Below are 17832 nucleotides of genomic sequence, written 5' to 3'. Positions count from 1 at the left end.
ATTAACTATATGGCAAAGAAAAATAAATATTTTGGGAGAAATAATCAATTAATTTTATGATTTATTTGTTCAAATAGATTCTGTTAAGATACCCCAGATTATGCCATTTTTAAAGTAATAACTATTAAAACAATAGACACAGTTTTGAGATGTCTTAAGAGCAGAAATACAAATCTACAACTAGACAATAACAACAGGCCAGCATGCTGGTCAATTTTTGTAAAATCACTGTTTTAATACAAATAAGGAAAGACATGACCAGAGAGCATCAAACAATTCTTCTCACCTATTTTAAATATTTAGTGCAGAGAAATGCATTAATGTAAAAATAGTGAATAGCTTTTACGTTCTCAAAACTGAAATGTTTCAGCTAGGTGGATATCCATTCCTTCAGAATTTACAGTAATTCACACCATTACCCTCTTCAAATAGTTTAAATTGGTTCAATATTTTACCAGAAATAATTAACAGAAAGAAAGAGAAACAGATTGAAACTTTTCAAATTATACATTTTATTATTGCTCAAAACTCTGTGTGCCAATTAAGACCATTGAATAAATTGACAAAAATTGGGCCAAGCACTTTCAATGTAGACTCAAAGTCTACATAATAGTCTATAGAAACTGGTTGTTGTTTATCAAATGAGGTAGAGATGTTTGTCACACATTACCTACAAATGGATATTCATTTCTTTGGTTAATTTTTCTATTATATATGTCATCTCTTATGTGAAAATATTAGTCCATACTGTAGTTTTTTACAGGCTTTGAGAATCTAATAAAAGTTATGAAGAGCACACAGAAAAATGCACATATTTACATGAATACAAAATTTTTTATTAATTTTCTGGACATTTTTTAGGCATCATAGACAAAGTATCCATCCTAAGACTTTAACAGTAAGGTGATACGCATTATTTGCATCCCTCCATACCAAATGTAAACCTTTATGATACATTTATAATATGTTGCTGGCTTAACGTCATGATGTTTAGGGGGTAGTGCATTTGAATATAGCAATCAGAGACTTAGGTTAACTTTAAAGAAGGAAATTATGGGTATAATTTTAATTTCTTCATATTTCTACACAGCTATTTATAAGAAAAAATTATTTACAGCCTGGATCTTAATGGATAGGAACATTATATCATGTTCATAATATAGCACATAATATCATGTGCTGTGATGTTCTTACTTGCTCAGTCATGTCCGACTGAGAATGGACTGTAGCCCTGTGGACTGTAGCCCTCCAGGCTCCTCTGTCCATGGGGATTCTCCAGGCAACAATGCTGGAGTGGGTTGCCATGCCCTCCTCCAGCGGATCTTCTCAACTCAGATCAAACCCAGGTCTCCTATATTGCAGACAGATTCTTTACTGTCTAAGCCACCAGGGAAGCCCAAGAATACTGGAGTGGGTAGCCTATCCTTTCTCCAGGTAAACTTCCTGACCCAGGAATCAAACCTGGGTCTCCTGTATTGCAAGAGGATTCTTTACTAGCTGAGCTAACAGGAAAGCCCCAAATAATAGCATATTGAGTGATATTTACAGGAGTAAATTGTAATTTTTGAATACTGGATTTATTTTAAAGTTCATAGTGACAAGATATATGTGGGGACCCAAGGAAGAAAGAGCAGATAAAACCAAGGACGGTCTTGGAATGCAGGAATGGAAAAAATAGACCCTTATCATCCTTCCCTTCCCCATGTTGTCACTATGAACAGATTTCAGGTTCTCCTGAGCCGTATAACCTGTCTCCCCTCCTACCCCATAGGGAGAAGATATCTTCCTTACTCCCCCACCCAACACAGGATATGTACCTCATCCAATCAGCAAATGGCCCACAAGACCCCTATCCCACTCCTTGTACCCTGGGCATAAAAGTGGATTAAGGACCCCTGTTCAATATCGGTTCTGCCTTGAGCTGGCCCATTGTTCTAATAGAGTCTCCCACCGTAATAAACTTTATTTCCCTCTCATTCTGTCTATTGTCTGGAAATTCTTTTCCAACTTGCCCCCAGACCACGACTATATATATATATATAATGCCGGGCTGGATGAAGCACAAACTGGAATCAAGATTCCTGGGAGAAATACCAATAACCTCAGATATCAGATGACACAACCTTTATGGCAGAAAGCGAATAAGAACTAAAGAGCCTCCTGATGAAAGTGAAATAGGAGAGTGAAAAAGTTGGCTTAAAATTCAGCATTCAGAAAACTAAGATCATGGCATCTGCTCCCATCACTTCATGGAAAATAGATGGGGAAAAAATGAAAAGAGTGTCAGACTTTATTTTTGGGTGTGCTCCAAAATCACTGCAGATGGTGATTGCAGCCATGAAATTAAAAGACACTTGCTCCTTGGAAGAAAAGCTATGACCCACCTAGACAGCATATTAAAAAACAAAGATATTACTTTACCAACATCTAGTCAAAGATATGGTTTTTCCAGTAGTCATGTATGGGTGGGATAGTTGGACTAAAAAGAAAGCTGAGTGCCAAAGAATTAATGCTTTTGAACTATGATGTTGGAGAAGACTCTTGAGAGTCTCTTGGACAGCAAGGAGAACAAACCAGTCCATCCTAAAGGAAATCAGTCCTGGGTATTCATTGGAAGGACTGATGCTGAAGCTGAAGCTTCAGTAATTTGTCCACCTGATGTGAAGAACTGACTCATTGGAAAAGACCTTGATGCTGCAAAAGATTGAAGGTTAGAAGAGAAGGGGACGACAGAGGATGAGAGGGTTGGATGGCATCACCAACACAATGGACATGAGTTTAAGCAGGCTCTGGGAGTTGGTGATGGACAGAGAAGCCTGGCATGCTGCAATACATGGGATCACAAAGAGCCAGACCCAAGTGAGCGACTAAACTGATGATACATACATGTGTATCAGTTCAGTTCAGTTCAGTCGCTCAGTCATGTCTGACTCTTTGCGACCCCATGAATCTCAGCACGCCAGGCCTCCCTGTCCATCACCAACTCCCGGAGTTCACTCAAACTCACGTCCATCAAGTCAGTTATGCCATCCAGACATCTCATTCTCTGTCGTCCCCTTCTCCTCCTGCCCCCAATCCCTCCCAGCATCAGGGTCTTTTCCAATGAGTCAACTCTTCGCATGAGGTGGCCAGAGTACTGGGGTTTCAGCTTTAGCATCATTCCTTCCAAAGAAATCCCAGGGCTGATCTCCTTCAGAATGGCCTGGTTGGATCTCCTTGCAATCCAAGGGACTCTCAAGAGTCTTCTCCAACACCACAATATACATGTGTATAGATACATATATTTTAAACATTTAGACTGTAAATCCAACATGTAACTTCTTTAATAATATATGAAAAAGGTGAAACTGAAAGATGCTCGGTCGTGTCTGACTCTTGGGACCCTATGGACTGTAGCCTGCCGGGCTGTTCTGTCCATAAAATTCTCCAGGCAAGAATACTGGAGTGGTTAATCTTTCCCTTCTCCAGGGGATTTTCCCAAGTCTGGGATCCACCGAGGTCTCCCGCACTGCAGACGGATTCTTTACCATCTGAGCCAACAGGGAAGCCCTTCAGTTCAGTTCAGTTGAGTTCAGTCGCTCAGTTGTGTCCAAATCATTGTGACCCCATGAATTGCAGCACTCCAGGCCTCCCTGTCCATCACCAACTCCCTGAGTTCACTCAAACTCATGTCCATCAAGTTGGTGATGCCATCCAGCCATCTCATCCTCTGTCGCCCCTTCTCCTCCTGTCCCCAATCCCTCCCAGCATCAGAGTCTTTTCCAATGAGTCAACTCTTCTCATGAGGTGGCCAAAGTATTGGAGTTTCAGCTTTAGCATAGGTCCTTCCAATGAATACCCAGGACTGATCTCCTTTATGATGGACTGGCTGGACCTCCTTGCAGTCCAAGGGACTCTCAAGAGTCTTCTCCAACACCACAATTCAAAAACATCAATTCTTCGGTGCTCAGCTTTCTTCATAGCCCAATTCTCACATCCATACATGACCACTGGAAAAATCATAGCCTTGACTAGACAAACCTTTGTTGGCAAAGTAATGTCTCTGCTTTTCAATATGCTATCTAGGTTGGTCAAAACTTTCCTTCAAGGAGTAAGCGTCTTTTAATTTCATGGCTGCAGTCACCATCTGCAGTGATTTTGGAGCCCCCAAAAATAAAATCTGACACTATTTCCACTGTTTCCCCATCTATTTCCCATGAAGTGATGGGACCGGATGCCATGATCTTCATTTTCTGAATGTTGAGCCTTAAGCCAACTTTTTCACTCTCCTCTTTCACTTTCATCAAGAGGCTTTTGAGTTCCTCTTCACTTTCTGCCATAAGGGTGGTGTCATCTGCATATCTGAGGTTATTGAGATTTCTCCCGGCAATCTTGATTCCAGCTTGTGCTTCTTCCAGCCCAGCATTTCTCATGATGTACTCTGCATATAAGTTAAATAAGCAGGGTGACAATATACAGCCTTGACGAACTCCTTTTCTTATTTGGAACCAGTCTGTTGTTCCATGTCCAGTTCTAACTGTTGCTTCCTGACCTGTATACAGGTTTCTCATGAGGCAGGTCAGGTGGTCTGGTATTCCCATCTCTTTCAGAATTTTCCACAGTTTATTGTGATCCACACAAAGGCTTTGGCGTAGTCAATAAAGCAGAAATAGATGTTTTTCTGGAACTCTCTTCCTTTTTTGATGATGCAGCGGATGTTGGCAATTTGGTCTCTGGTTCCTCTGCCTTTTCTAAAACCAGCTTAAACATCTGGAAGTTCATGGTTCATGTATTGCTGAAGCCTGGCTTGGAGAATTTTGAACATTACTTTACTAGCATGTGAGATGAGTGCAATTGTACAGTAGTTTGAGCGTTCTTTGGCCTTGCCTTTCTTTGGGATTGGAATGAAAACTGACCTTTTCCAGTCCTGTGGCCACTGCTGAGTTTTCCAAATTGCTGGCGTGTTGAGTGCAGCACTTTCACAGCATCATCTTTCAGGATTTGAAATAGCTCCACTGGAATTCCATCACCTCCACTAGCATTGTTCATAGTGATGCTTTCTAAGGCCCACTTGACTTCGCATTCCAGGATGTCTGGCTCTAGGTCAGTGATCACACCATCATGATTATCTGGGTCGTGAAGCTCTTTTTTGTACAGTTCTCCTGTGTATTCTTGTCACCTCTTCTTAATATCTTCTGCTTCTGTTAGGTCCGTACCATTTTTGTCCTTTATCAAGCCCATCTTTGCATAAATGTTCTCTTGGTATCTCTAATTTTCTTTAAGAGATCTCTGGTCTTTCCCATTCTGTTGTTTTCCTTTATTTCTTTGCATTGATCGCTGAGGAAGGCTTTCTTATCTCTCCTTGCTATTCTTTGGAACTCTGAATTCAGATGCTTATATCTTTCCTTTTCTCCTTTGCTTTTCACTTTTCTTCTTTTCACAGCAATTTGTAAGGCCTCCCCAGAAAGCCGTTTTGCTTTTTTGCATTTCTTTTCCATGGGGATGGTCTTGATCCCTGCCTCCTGTACAATGTCACGAACCTCCATCCACAGTTCACCAGGCACTCTATCAGATCTAGTCCCTTAAATCTATTTCTCACTTCCACTGTATAATCACAAGGGATTTGATTTAGGTCATACTTGAATGGTCTAGTGGTTTTCCACACTTTCTTCAATTTCAGTCTGAATTTGGCAATAAGGAGCTCATGATCTGAGCCACAGTCTGCTCCCGGTCTTGTTTTTGCTGACTGTATAGAGCTTCTCCATCTTTGGCTGCAAAGAATAGAATCAATCTGATTTCGGTGTTGGTCATCTGGTGATGTCCATGTGTAGAGTCTTCTCTTGTGTTGTTGAAAGAGGGTGTTTGCTATGACCAGTGCATTCTCTTGGCAAAACTCTATTAGCCTTTGCCCTGATTCATTCTGTTCTCCAAGGCCAAATTTGCATTACTCCAGGTGTTTCTTGACTTCCTGGTTTTGCATTCCAGTCCCCTATGTGGAAAGGACATCGTTTGGGGGTGTTAGTTCTAGAAGGTCTTGTAGGTCTTCATAGAACCATTCAACTTCAGCTTCTTCAGTGTTACTGGTTGGGGAATAGACTTGGATTACTGTGATATTGAATGGTTTGCCTTGGAAACGAACAGAGATCATTCTGTCCTTTTTGAGATTGCATCAAAGTACTGCATTTCAGACTCTTTTGTTGACCATGATGGCTACTCCATTTCTTCTAAGGGATTCCTGCCTACAGTAGCAGATATAATTGTCATCTGAGTTAAATTCACCCATTCCAGTCCATTTTAGTTCACTGATTCCTAGAAAATCGACGTTCACTCTTGCCAACTCCTGTTTGACCACTTCCAATTTGCCTTGATTCATGGACCTGACATACCAGGTTCCTATGCAATATGTCTCTTTACAGCATCGGACCTTGCTTCTATCACCAGTCACTTCAGGGCGGCGGCCAAGAGGAGCTACCACACGCCCAATGTCAGGGGCAGCAGCCGAGAGGTGCAACTCCAGGTCCAAGGAGCGGTGGCTGTGCGAGCTTACGAGGGCTGAGAGGAGCTACTCCACGTTCAAGGTCAGGAGGGGCAGCTGGGAGGAGATACCCCTTGTCCAAGGTAAGGAGCAGTTGCTGTGCTTTGCTGGAGCAGCCGTGAAGAGATACTCCACATCCAAGATCAGAGAAACTCAAGTAAGATGGTAGGTGTTGTGAGAGGGCATCAGAGAGCAGACACACTGAAACCATAATCACAGTAAACTAGCCAATCTGATCACACAGACCACAGCCTTGTTTAACTCTTGAAACCAAGCCATGCCATGTGGGGCCACCCAGGGTGGGCAGGTCATGGTGGAGAAGTCTGACAGAATGTGGTCCACTGGAGAAGGGAATGGCAAACCACTTCAGCATTCTTGCCTTGAGAACCCCATGAACAGTATGAAAAGGCAAAATGATAGGATACTGAAAGAGGAACTCCCCGGGTCAGTAGGTGCCCAATATGCTACTGGAGATCAGTGGAGAAATAACGCCAGAAAGAATGAAGGGATGAAGCCAAAGCAAAAACAATACCCAGTTGTGGGAAGCCCTTAGATAGTGTAAATAAAAGTCTGTGATGTAAAAAAATGAAATATAAATGTCTCTACTATTATCTTTAGTTGATTTTAAGTACTAGACGTCAGTCAGCAAAAATAAAATTGGAAATAGCTGTATGAAGGAGAAATCTTCTTTTTATATTTTGTGAGGTTTTAGTTTTACGTACTTAAAATTAATATTTTAAGATGATTTGTTTTAACAATATGGAACTTCTTTTCCCCAAGGTCATAGTTTTCTATTGTTTATTTTATATATAAGCAAGTAAGTGTTAGTCACTCAGTCGTGCCCGACTCTTTGTGATCCCATGGACTGCAGCCCACCAGGCTCCTCTGTCCATGAGATTTTCTGGGCAAGGATACTTGAGTGGGTTGCCATTTCCTTCTCCAAGGGCTCTTCCCAACCCAGGGATCGAACCCTGGTCTCCTGTACTGCAGGCAGATTCTTTACCAAGTGAGCTACAAGGGAAGCCCTGCGGTTTTGTATATGCATATTTAATGGCAATTGTAAAGAAAAGTAAAGAATACTGAATTAGATTTTAGAAAGTGTAGGAAAGCACTAAGATTGGAGAAGTAATATAGTTTGATATAATAATACAGTTTGATATAATAATAATATAATGTATTAGCATCTTTTATGTAGATAATCTGAGGAGACAAATGTTTTCATGGCTTATTTGGGAAATACACTAGTATTTCCATTTTTTTTCCCCAAGAGCTTGCCTGAACTTGAGTTTCTTCCAAGTTAATTAAGATGGACTTGGAAACAAGCTATTCATTCATTTAATTGTTCATTCAATAAATATTTTTTGTCCTTGTACTAGGTGTCATTCACTGTAATAGAAAAAAGTAAACTCAGATAAGAAAAGTTACCCAGCTCCGGACCTCCAGGAGATTACAGTCTTTAAGAGAAAGATACAGACCGAATTAGAGTGAGATGTAATAAAAGCCAGGAAGGAAGTAGTACAGAATATAGTGAGAGTGTATACCTCTGGCTCTTCTGCATTTTTGGCAATCAAGAAAGTCTTCCTCTTTGTAAGAAAAAATTTAACTAGAAGACTGAAACAAACAAGTTTCAGTTTTGTATTTAAAAAATATAAATACAACCTGAAACTAGAGAGTTATTTTATTTGGTGGGAATGTTTGGGACTCTGATCCTAGGAGACAGCATCTCAGTAGCTCTGAGAAAACTGCTCCAAGGGGGCAGGGGGAAAGTCAGTCTATACACTAGTTTGCAACAAAAGGAGCAGGCAGTCTGAACATCAAAGATCAGGTATTAAGGAATTTAGCATTCTACGTATAGGAAGATGCAACCCTCTAGGCTCCCTGAGTTCATTCCTTTCATATGCATCTCAACTATCTGGAGCCATCCTGTTTTCCTTAGTCACCTAGCTTCTAGCATTCCCCGGGCTCCTCAGCAATCACCCTGGGGGTGGCAGCATCCAAAGCCTTGAAGCTAGTGGAGCTTGCATTCTCATTTGGAGGCCAGAAGTCGCTGATGGCTGTGACATTTCTTGTTGATTAATATGGCAGGAGAAATTTGCATTTTACACACACACACACACAAACCCCAAACTCCCTTGGTTTGATTGTTTCCATATCAAATAAGTCCACCAGTCATCAAATTGTGAACAAATCATCAAAGGTCTAAACAGAACATAATTATTGGTGGTTCTAGGGACCTATACAGAAATTTACTTAGGTCACTGATTCAACATGTAAGTATTTCCATAGGAATCACTATGAAGATGACAGACACCTTTCCTTCTTGGAATCAATAACTAAAGTTTTTAAAAGTTCTCCTGAAAGTGCTTATCTCTGTTCAATACAACACTAAAGTTATACTGCCAAGTGTTTTCAAGTCATGAGTGAACTTTGAGGCCTCCCTTGATTATCGGCTCTCTCTCTCAGACACACACACACACACACACACACACACACACACACACACACACACACACTCTTTTCCTACTCTCTCCTCTCCCTTTCTCCAGACATCCTTTCCCTCCTCCCGGATGCGTTCTGGATGTGGAGTCAGCTCTGCAGTGAAAGAAAAAGTGTCAAGTGTCTCAAAAAGTGAAAGTGATTTTGACCTGCTATCCCTTGTTTCCACTTCTCTTCCCTGCAGGGAAAGGATGGAGCAGCAAAGCAGGGGGCATGCGCGTGCCAGGCGGCGGCGGGTAGCATAAAGGAATTTGTTATCTTTGCAGCAACAGCTTGGCAAAGGAGTTGACAACACAATGAGGCTCAAGTCCACCTTCTAACAGTTTGGCGAGAGAGCACCAGTGAGTTGCAATCCCTTTTACTAGGAAGATTTTTCTTTCCTCCGCCGCCCCACAACACCTGAAGGGGAGAGTCCCAGAGGTTGTTTCTGTCCAGACTTGATTTCCTCCTCCCCATCAAGATGTCCCACCCCTTCGCCCAGAAAGCCCATCCATCTCGCCATTTCTCCACCTCCAGCCTTAAAAATGGGTACAGACAGGTCCTCGACAACCTAAAGAGAGAAGGGCTTCAAGGGTTAAATCCAAATGCCACCGGAGGGAGAAGCGGAGGCTAAGCTTAGCCGTGGGCGGGGACACACTTGGCGCCGGAGCTCCAGAGCTCGAGAAGAGGCTGCAGCCCCTGTCTCACGCCCAGGAGTTAAACGTCGGAAAGAACTCGGCTCAGCCTTTCGGTATCAGTGCTCCAGGTGTTAACTCTGGCCGCTTCGGGGTGCGGGCAAGAAAGAGTGTGAGCGGTATGCACAGCTCTTCATACACTAGAGAGCTCGGCGAGAAAAGGAGGGGGCGAGGAAAGGCAGGATCCGCCTCCCCGGCCCGCGTGCACACACGCGCCCACCGCGGCTGGGGCTGGCTGAGCGCGGGCGAGTGTGAGCGCGGGCGAGTGTGAGCGCGAGTGTGCGCACGCCGCGGAGAGCCTCTGCCCTCGCCTCGCACCCTGCTCAGGGCATCTGGAGAGCCTGGAAACCTGAACAGGCTTAAAGTATGGCATGTTGCAAAGATGGTTTCTGCCAAGAAGGTACCCGCGATCGCGATGTCCTTCGGGGTCAGTTTCGCCCTCCTGCACTTCCTGTGCCTGGCGGCTTGGTGAGTTCCCCGGGGTGCTGGGGTCAGGGGAAGATGAAGAAGGGGCCAGTTCTGGGTCTCCTATGGCCACCTGCCCCTCCCAAGGCGAACCAGACCCTCTGGTCTCCGCTGTAACGTCAGGGTCGCGGAGCCCGGCTTTGCTCTGAACGCGTAAACGCCAAGAGCAGCAGGGGCGCGGGGTCCGAGAAGAGTGTGGATACTGGGGTCCGTGTGTGCGGGCTGCGCCTCCCCGGGCCATTTCTCTCTCCTCCATCCCTCAGCCCTGACTCCTATAGTTTGGAGCGAGAGACTCTTTTCCTAGAACATAAACCTGTTTCCACCTGTTCGTTGATCAATTCTTAAAATAACCCCTCCGCCTGTTTTTTTTGTTTTTGTTTTTTTTGTGTGTGTGTGTGTGCGTGTGCATTTGCAGTTTAAACGAATCCCCAGGACAGAACCAAAAGGAGGAGAAATTATGCCCAGAAAATTTTACCCGCATCCTGGACAGTTTACTCGATGGTTATGACAACAGGCTGCGTCCTGGATTTGGGGGTATGAACGATTTCAAACGCACAAGTGTGTCCTGTGTATGTCTCTCTCTGCGTCTGCCTGTCTGTCTGTGGGAATATCATTAGGTATGCCTGGAATGCAAAAATGAAAAATCTGTTAGTCTCTCTCTCTTTCTCGCCACCTCCCCCCCCCCCTCCGCCTTTCCCTCCCCGTCTCTTCTCTCTCCCTCTCCCCTCGTTTGACAAGACCTCTGACAAGAAGACCGCCCCCACCGGTACTTTCCCATCTCCCTGCCCCCTCAGCAGCTTTGCGTCTCCCCCACACTAATTACCTCCTGGGACCTGACTGCTGGGCGGGGGAGGGTGAAGGGAAAGAGTCAAAAATGGGAACCCGGGGCTCAATTGGCCCGCTGCTCTGCGCCCTGAGAATGGACTTCTCCCAACTTGGCCACTTTGCTCCGAGCAGGTTGCACTTGGACAGCTGATTCTAAGTCCCCTGTCCCCCCACGTGGTGTTAGTTCCTCAGCCAAAACCTCGACCCTGTTCTACCTAGGACACGAATCTAGGGCACGAAGCTGTCTGCTCTCCTAGAGAACCCAGTCCTTGCCTATTCTTTTCTACCCTGGGATCAAATTTTACTTTATTTGGAGAGGTGGCTGTTTACTTCCCTCCTAAGACTTTGAAGTCAGGGATGTTTCTGCTATATTTCTTCCTAAAGTAAATATGTATAAAGGGTCTAATGGAGGCACATCCATTCACAGCATCGTTGCTCTCTTTTTCGTATTCATAGTCCCTTTGCTTATGTAATGAGAATCTCAAGCATTGTGCTAGGCACCAGGTTCACAGAAATCTCAAGATACTATTCTTAACCTTAAAAACCCTCTCAGTCCAGTTCAGTGAGAACAATCTTCACCTAAAGCCTCAGCCCATGTCTCCTGACCACCAAGTTCCTGTTCTTTCCACTAGTCTGATCTAGTTACTTCTTGGGAAATGAGTCGAATAAGACATAGGCTCTACCTTAAAGGATAAGGAACCTTACTGTTTAACCTTACAACAACCCCGAGAGAAAGGTATTACTATCCTTGTTTTACAGGTGTAGAAGTTGAGGCTTGGGAAGATAACCAACTGGTCCAAGTTCAGACTTAATAAATGGCATGGGCAATATTGGAACCCACATCAAGCTGTGTACTTAAAAGACAAACCCACAAAGATTGGGATGCCATCAGATACTTTCTGATGAATATCATAGTATTAGAAGCACTGAGGCATTTGTGCTTCCTTTTGAGGGTTTTAGGAGATAAGGATGGGGAGTGTAGAAGGTAAATGGGAGCAGGATGTTTCTGAGAAAAAGAACAGAATTAGATATTATTCCAGAGGTGTTTGGTCCCAGCTTAGAAAGAATTGTTGAAAATAAAAGAGAATTGTATGGGTTTTAGGAGTCTAACCAGTCTTGTTTTTCTCATGTAACAAAGGAGAATGTTTGAAAGAGAAAGTGATTTATACTGAGAAACAGCATATTAGGCTTCTCTGGTGGCTCAGGTGGTGAAGAATCCGCCTGCAATGCAAAGGACACAGGAGACTCAGGTTCAATCCCTGGGTTGGGAAGATCCTCTGGAGGAAGGGAATGGCAACCCACTGCAGTATTCTTGCTTGGAGAATTCCATAGACAGAGGAGCCTGGCAGGCTGTAGTCCTTGGGTTCCTTAAGAGTCAAACACGACTGAAAGACTAACATAGCATATTAATGATAGACTGGAATCCAGTCTTCTGAAACCAGGAGCCCACTTTATTCCTTATTCCTGGATTTTATTGAGAAGGTTACTGGGAGCCATTGAGGGATTTAATTCATTTTTTTGTTTGTTTTTGCATTTTGACAGTGATAAAGATGGGTCAGAGGATGAAAGATTCTCCCAGTTCTTCTCATGTTGCCTCTCTAGGGGTAGGATGCTTAGCCCTGCATTTGCCTTCATGCAAATCTGAAAAAAGGCTTCCTTACAGAAGTGAATCATTTGTCAATGCACGATCTTTCATAAGTGACTGGGAAATTATCACTTTAGATCAAAAATAACTGTGTGGAGAAAGTTTCAGATGATGTGATGCCATTTAAGGCTGTATTATATCAATAAAAAAGGATTTATCTGCCCATAAAGTTTTTAAACTTGACATTTTAAGTAAAGGAAAAAAATAATAGAAGTATCAAATCACATGTAGTTTAAATATTCATTAGTGAATTGATGTCCCTGAACATAAATTAAAGCACAAAATTATTGAAACTGTATGATTTTATTATTAAATGTGGAAAATTAAAATCACATCTGCCCAGTTGGTTGTAATGCAAGTTGTAATTCAAAAGGGAGAAGGGATCCATTGTAGATGCATCATTTTTTTACCAGCTACCTTCTCCCATGATAGTATATAGACAATAAAATAAATGAAATCCACCTATAGAAGCCATTGCTCGATTTTGGTTAGCTGCAGGACTGCTAAAATGTTTCAAGGGCATTAGTCATCTTGTTTGTCTCTGCCAAGTGATATTCGTTGCCCACTTGGAGGTTCTTTTATAGCTTTATGGGAAGGGGTTGAATTTGCATTATTTTAAGTGTTAGTAGTCAATTCATTATTAATAATTTACCATGTAGCACAATTTTGGGGGTTGTTGCTCATAAATATTTGTGGTAAATGTGATTCATTAATTAGAAGTGGGTCATTCTCTGTAAATATGTAGTATTCCAGATGTAACAGAGGAACAGTAATTCTCACCTGCAGAAAAATGTGTAATCTGTTTACATGGTGTTATAAATGAGCATCACAGAAAATAATAAGAACATTCATTGTTAGCAGAAACTCTTGAATGCCACAGGTTTGATGCCTTCCTGGACATCTTATATCTTGTGGAAAATTTGGCATTTTTGAAATGAAATGAAAATAATTCAGATTTTGACCATTGTGCTATAAATACAGATTTACTTCCTGGTTCCCTTAATCCTACTTCTGCTCTTTGTAGATCATTTACTTTATATCTGTTTATACAGCTTAGCAGTGTTCCCTTTAAAATAAAGCTAAAAGCAAAGATCTGAACTGAGATGGGAGGGTTTGTGATTGCTCAGTAGGCCAGGCAAGGGTTGAAATAGACTTGGAAATGAAATTACATATTTTTAACTCAGCAGCACAGCTTGCAATGGGGAAGTAAAAGGAACTGAAATGGTTCTTTCTTTTCGTCCCTCCAGGATTCCCTCTCCTTTGTCTCTGTTGGAAGAGGAAAGGGGAAAGGTGAAAAGGGAAGGATGGGGGCAGAGTGAGGGCACCTAGACTGGGACATCTGAAAAGGCAGAGTTCTTCCAGCCTGCTACCATCTGGAAGGAGCTTGCACCAACCTAGAAGCAGCATACAGTAAACCATTCCACAGTAAAGAGCATCCCCTGGGCCTCTAGCCACTTCAGCACTGTTATACACCTTCTTAAAAATGCATAGCTAAGGTACTAACCACCTGTAGGAAGCCAGTCCTTATCCACTTCCATTGATCGAAGGATTACACAATCCTTTCGTGCATCTCTGCACAAAATCTGGAATAAATGAGGCACATGATCTGGAATAATAAATGCTTCCAGAGACATACAGATAGAGATAATTGCCTTGGTTCATCTTCCACAATCTCTCTGAAACAGCAGTGGAGCACTAGGGTTTTGCAAGGTTGTTCATCAACACTGTAGACTTCATGTGAGTAGGGTTTTCTGCACTTTTGAAAACATTTTCACATACGATTTCTAATAAGATGATCACAACCAATGCAAAAAGATAAGCAGGGCATGCTTTTTTCTTCTCTTAGAGAGGAGGCTGGGAAAATTGCAGTGAATTACCCAAGAATCCTGCGTCTTCTAGTTGACAAGACAAGATCAGAACTCACACTTCACTCTTTAAAACCTTAGTCAGGCAGCTGGTCTTTTGCTTCAACCACTTCTAAGACATTTTTTGCATCCTTCTGTTGACCAAGAGTCAAATTTTCATGAACATACCTTCCTGTTACAAAGTAGGTCATTACAGTAAGCAAAACACCATTGCCCCCAGAGGAGTAAAATGAGAACTTTTATTTTAAAGACTTAATAACAGTTTTAAATGGAAAAGTAAACATTGGGGGAATATATCGTTGTTGTTCAGTCACTCAGCTGTGTCCGACTCTTTGTGACCCCATGGACTGAAGCACACCTGGATTCCCTGTCCTTCACCATCTCCTGGAGCTTGCTCAAAGTCATGTCCATTGAGTTGGTGATGCCATCCAACCATCTGTCCTTTGTTTTCCCCTTCTCCTGCCTTCAATCTTTCCTAGCATCAGGATCTTTTCTAATGAGTTGGCTCTTCGCTTCAGGTGGCCAAAGTATTGGAGCTTCAGCTTCAGCATCAGTCCTTCCAATGAATATTCAGGATTGATATCCTTTAGGATTGATATACATTAGGTAAATTTGGAATAATTTTCCCACAGAAATGCAAATATCCTTGAAATGTTCTAAAATGATCTGTTGTTGTTTAGGTCGCTAAGTCTGTCCGAATCTTTGCAACCCTATATCTCAAGCTAAAAATTAAATTGATATATCATGCCAGCTTTATTAATTGAATGTTGACAGAGAATATATTTTTAAAAATATATAAATGAAAAGAACATTTGAAGTCCACAGTTCAGTTCAGTTGTTCAGTCATGTCCGACTCTTTGCGACCCCATGAATTGCAGCATGCCAGGCCTCCCTGTCCATCACCAACTCCCGGAGTTCACTCAAACTCATGTCCATCGAGTCCGTGATGCCATCCAGCCATCTCATCCTCTGTCGTCCCCTTCTCCTCCTGCCCCCAATCCCTCCCAGCATCAGGGTCTTTTCCAATGAGTCAACTCTTCGCATGAGGTAGCCAAAGTACTGGAGTTTCAGCTTTAGTATCATTCCTTCCAATGAACACCCAGAACTGATCTCCTTTAGGATGGACTGGTTGGATCTCCTTGCAGTCCAAGGGACTCTCAAGAGTCTTCTCCAACACCACAGTTCAAAAGCATCGATTCTTCAGCGCTCAGCTTTCTTCACAGTCCAATTCTCACATCCATACATGACCACAGGAAAAACCATAGCCTTGACTAGATGGACCTTTGTTGGCAAAGTAATGTCTCTGCTTTTTGAATATGCTGTCTAGGTTGGTCATAACTTTCCTTCCAAGGAGTAAGCGTCTTTTAATTTCATGGCTGCAATCACCATCTGCAATGATTTTGGATCCCCAAAAAATAAAGTCTGACACTGTTTCCACTATTTCCCTATCTATTTCCCATGAAGTGATGGGACCAGATGCCATGATCTTAGTTTTCTGAATGTTGAGCTTTAAACCAACTTTTTCACTCTCCTCTTTCACTTTTATCGAGGGGCTTTTGTTGAAATCCACAGGGAAAAAGAAAAATAAAGCTTCATTCTCTTCAAACTTGTCACTTTCATTCAATTCATTGGTTAAATCAATAGATAGTGAGAAATTGTTACGAGCTAAGAACAATGGAAAGTTGTAAAGATATAATTCTGAATCAGACACAGGCTAAGCAGTGTAGAGAGAGAAAAATAACAGGGAAACAAATAAAGATAATGCTATGGAACAATCCAAATGCTAAGATAAAGAATAAATTGAGTGAGAGATCTATTTCAGATACAGTGGATGAGGTAGATGTTTAAGCTGAGACCTAAAGGTGACAGACATGGGAAGAGTAAATAAAACTTGTCTCAGGCAGAAAAAAAGAAAACAAAAAACAAATGCAAAGATTCTAAGTTAAATAATAAATTAATGTGATTCAGACAGTGAAGGGTGTCCAGTGTGCCTGGAGTCAGAAAGCAAGAGGAAGAATCTCATAGGCCTAGCTTAGTGCTGTTAGAGGAGGTCGCATTATGTAAGGTCTTTCATAAAGGAGTTTTCTTTTATGAACCTCAATTCTATTGGAGTTTTTTAGGTAGAGGGAATGACATGGTATGACTTAGATTGTAATATGATATCTCTGGCTGCTGCATAAAGAAAAGAAAGGCCTAGATATGGAGTTGAGACGATATTAGAAGCAAGGAGACCAATGGGGGGAAAAAAAAAACCTTTTATTCTCTGGTTGTCTCCATTTAGTTAATGATGGCTTGGAATAAGATGGTAAATGCAACAAAGATGAATATAAATAGATAAAGGTGAGATATATATTGGAGGTATAATTCAACAAAAAATTGGTGATGGATTCCTATAATGGTGGTAAAGGAGAGGGAGAAACAAGAAATGAGTCCTGGATTTTTTATTTTGAGAAAATGGACAGGGAATAGTGTTATTTAAATTGGAGAGGATTGGAGGAGGAACAGTAAGGGGAGAAGGGTGAAATTTAGAGATCATGTGTGGATATTTGAACTATGCTCCTAAGTAGAAAAGAGCCTAAGTTGTCTTTAGGTGGGGTCTTCTGGTGACAAGGAACTACAGATGCAGACTTGCTGAGAATGGAAGTGTCACTGCATGAAGGAGTGGAGTATGTCACTGCATGGCTGAGGAGTAAGAAGGGGTCAGTGTGATACAAGGATGAGGTTGTATAAAGCTTCGCAGACTGGTGAGAGCTTTGCTTTTACTCTGAATCATATCAGAAGTATTTGGAAGGATTCCACTAGGGGTGAGACCTGAACTGGCTAATTTTCAAATGCTCACCTTGGTTGCTGGATTGAGAACAGTAAGTCAGGGTCAAGGGCAGAAAGGTTTTTATGATCAACCAGGCAAAAACTGATGGCCATTTTGACCAAGTTGGTGGCAGAGGAGCCTGTAAAATTGTAAGAAATGGTTGGCTTTTGGCTATTTTTCAAAGTTATAGTCTACTGGTGACAGCTAGGCTATGAGATGTGAGAAAAAAGGGACACATGAGGTCTGACTCAGGAGTTTTAGATTGAACAGCTAGAAAAATGGAGCTGCCAAAACTGGCTGAAGCAGCTTGGGGATGTAGTTGAACAATTTGCATGTGGATATGTTACATTTGAGCTGCTTATTGGCTGTAAAATGAAGATAGTCTTGGAATGCAGGGATATTGGATATGTCAATGTGTGTGGTATATAAGGCCATAAGACTGCAGAGAAAACCAAGGAATTAATGGCGATAGAGAAGAAGTACAAATATTGAGCTCCAAAGTCCCCAGTGTTAAGAGGTAGGGAAAGAGGAGGAGGAAT

General features: G+C 42.1%; 1 protein-coding gene across 1 annotated transcript in view; it reads left to right on the top strand.

Moving 5' to 3' along the window:
- The first annotated feature begins 10033 nt into the window (after positions 1–10033).
- The window catches only part of GABRA4 (gamma-aminobutyric acid type A receptor subunit alpha4), a 74733-nt gene continuing 66934 nt past the window's right edge, over positions 10034–17832 (top strand). The window contains 2 exon segments of the mRNA NM_174543.2: positions 10034–10152; positions 10565–10683. Of these exon segments, the coding sequence (NP_776968.1) occupies positions 10067–10152; positions 10565–10683 (205 nt within the window). The 5' untranslated portion in view covers positions 10034–10066.

Source organism: Bos taurus, chromosome 6, assembly GCF_002263795.3.
Source record: "Bos taurus isolate L1 Dominette 01449 registration number 42190680 breed Hereford chromosome 6, ARS-UCD2.0, whole genome shotgun sequence".
Lineage (NCBI taxonomy): Eukaryota > Metazoa > Chordata > Mammalia > Artiodactyla > Bovidae > Bos > Bos taurus.
This window is presented reverse-complemented; position numbering and strand designations above follow the sequence as displayed.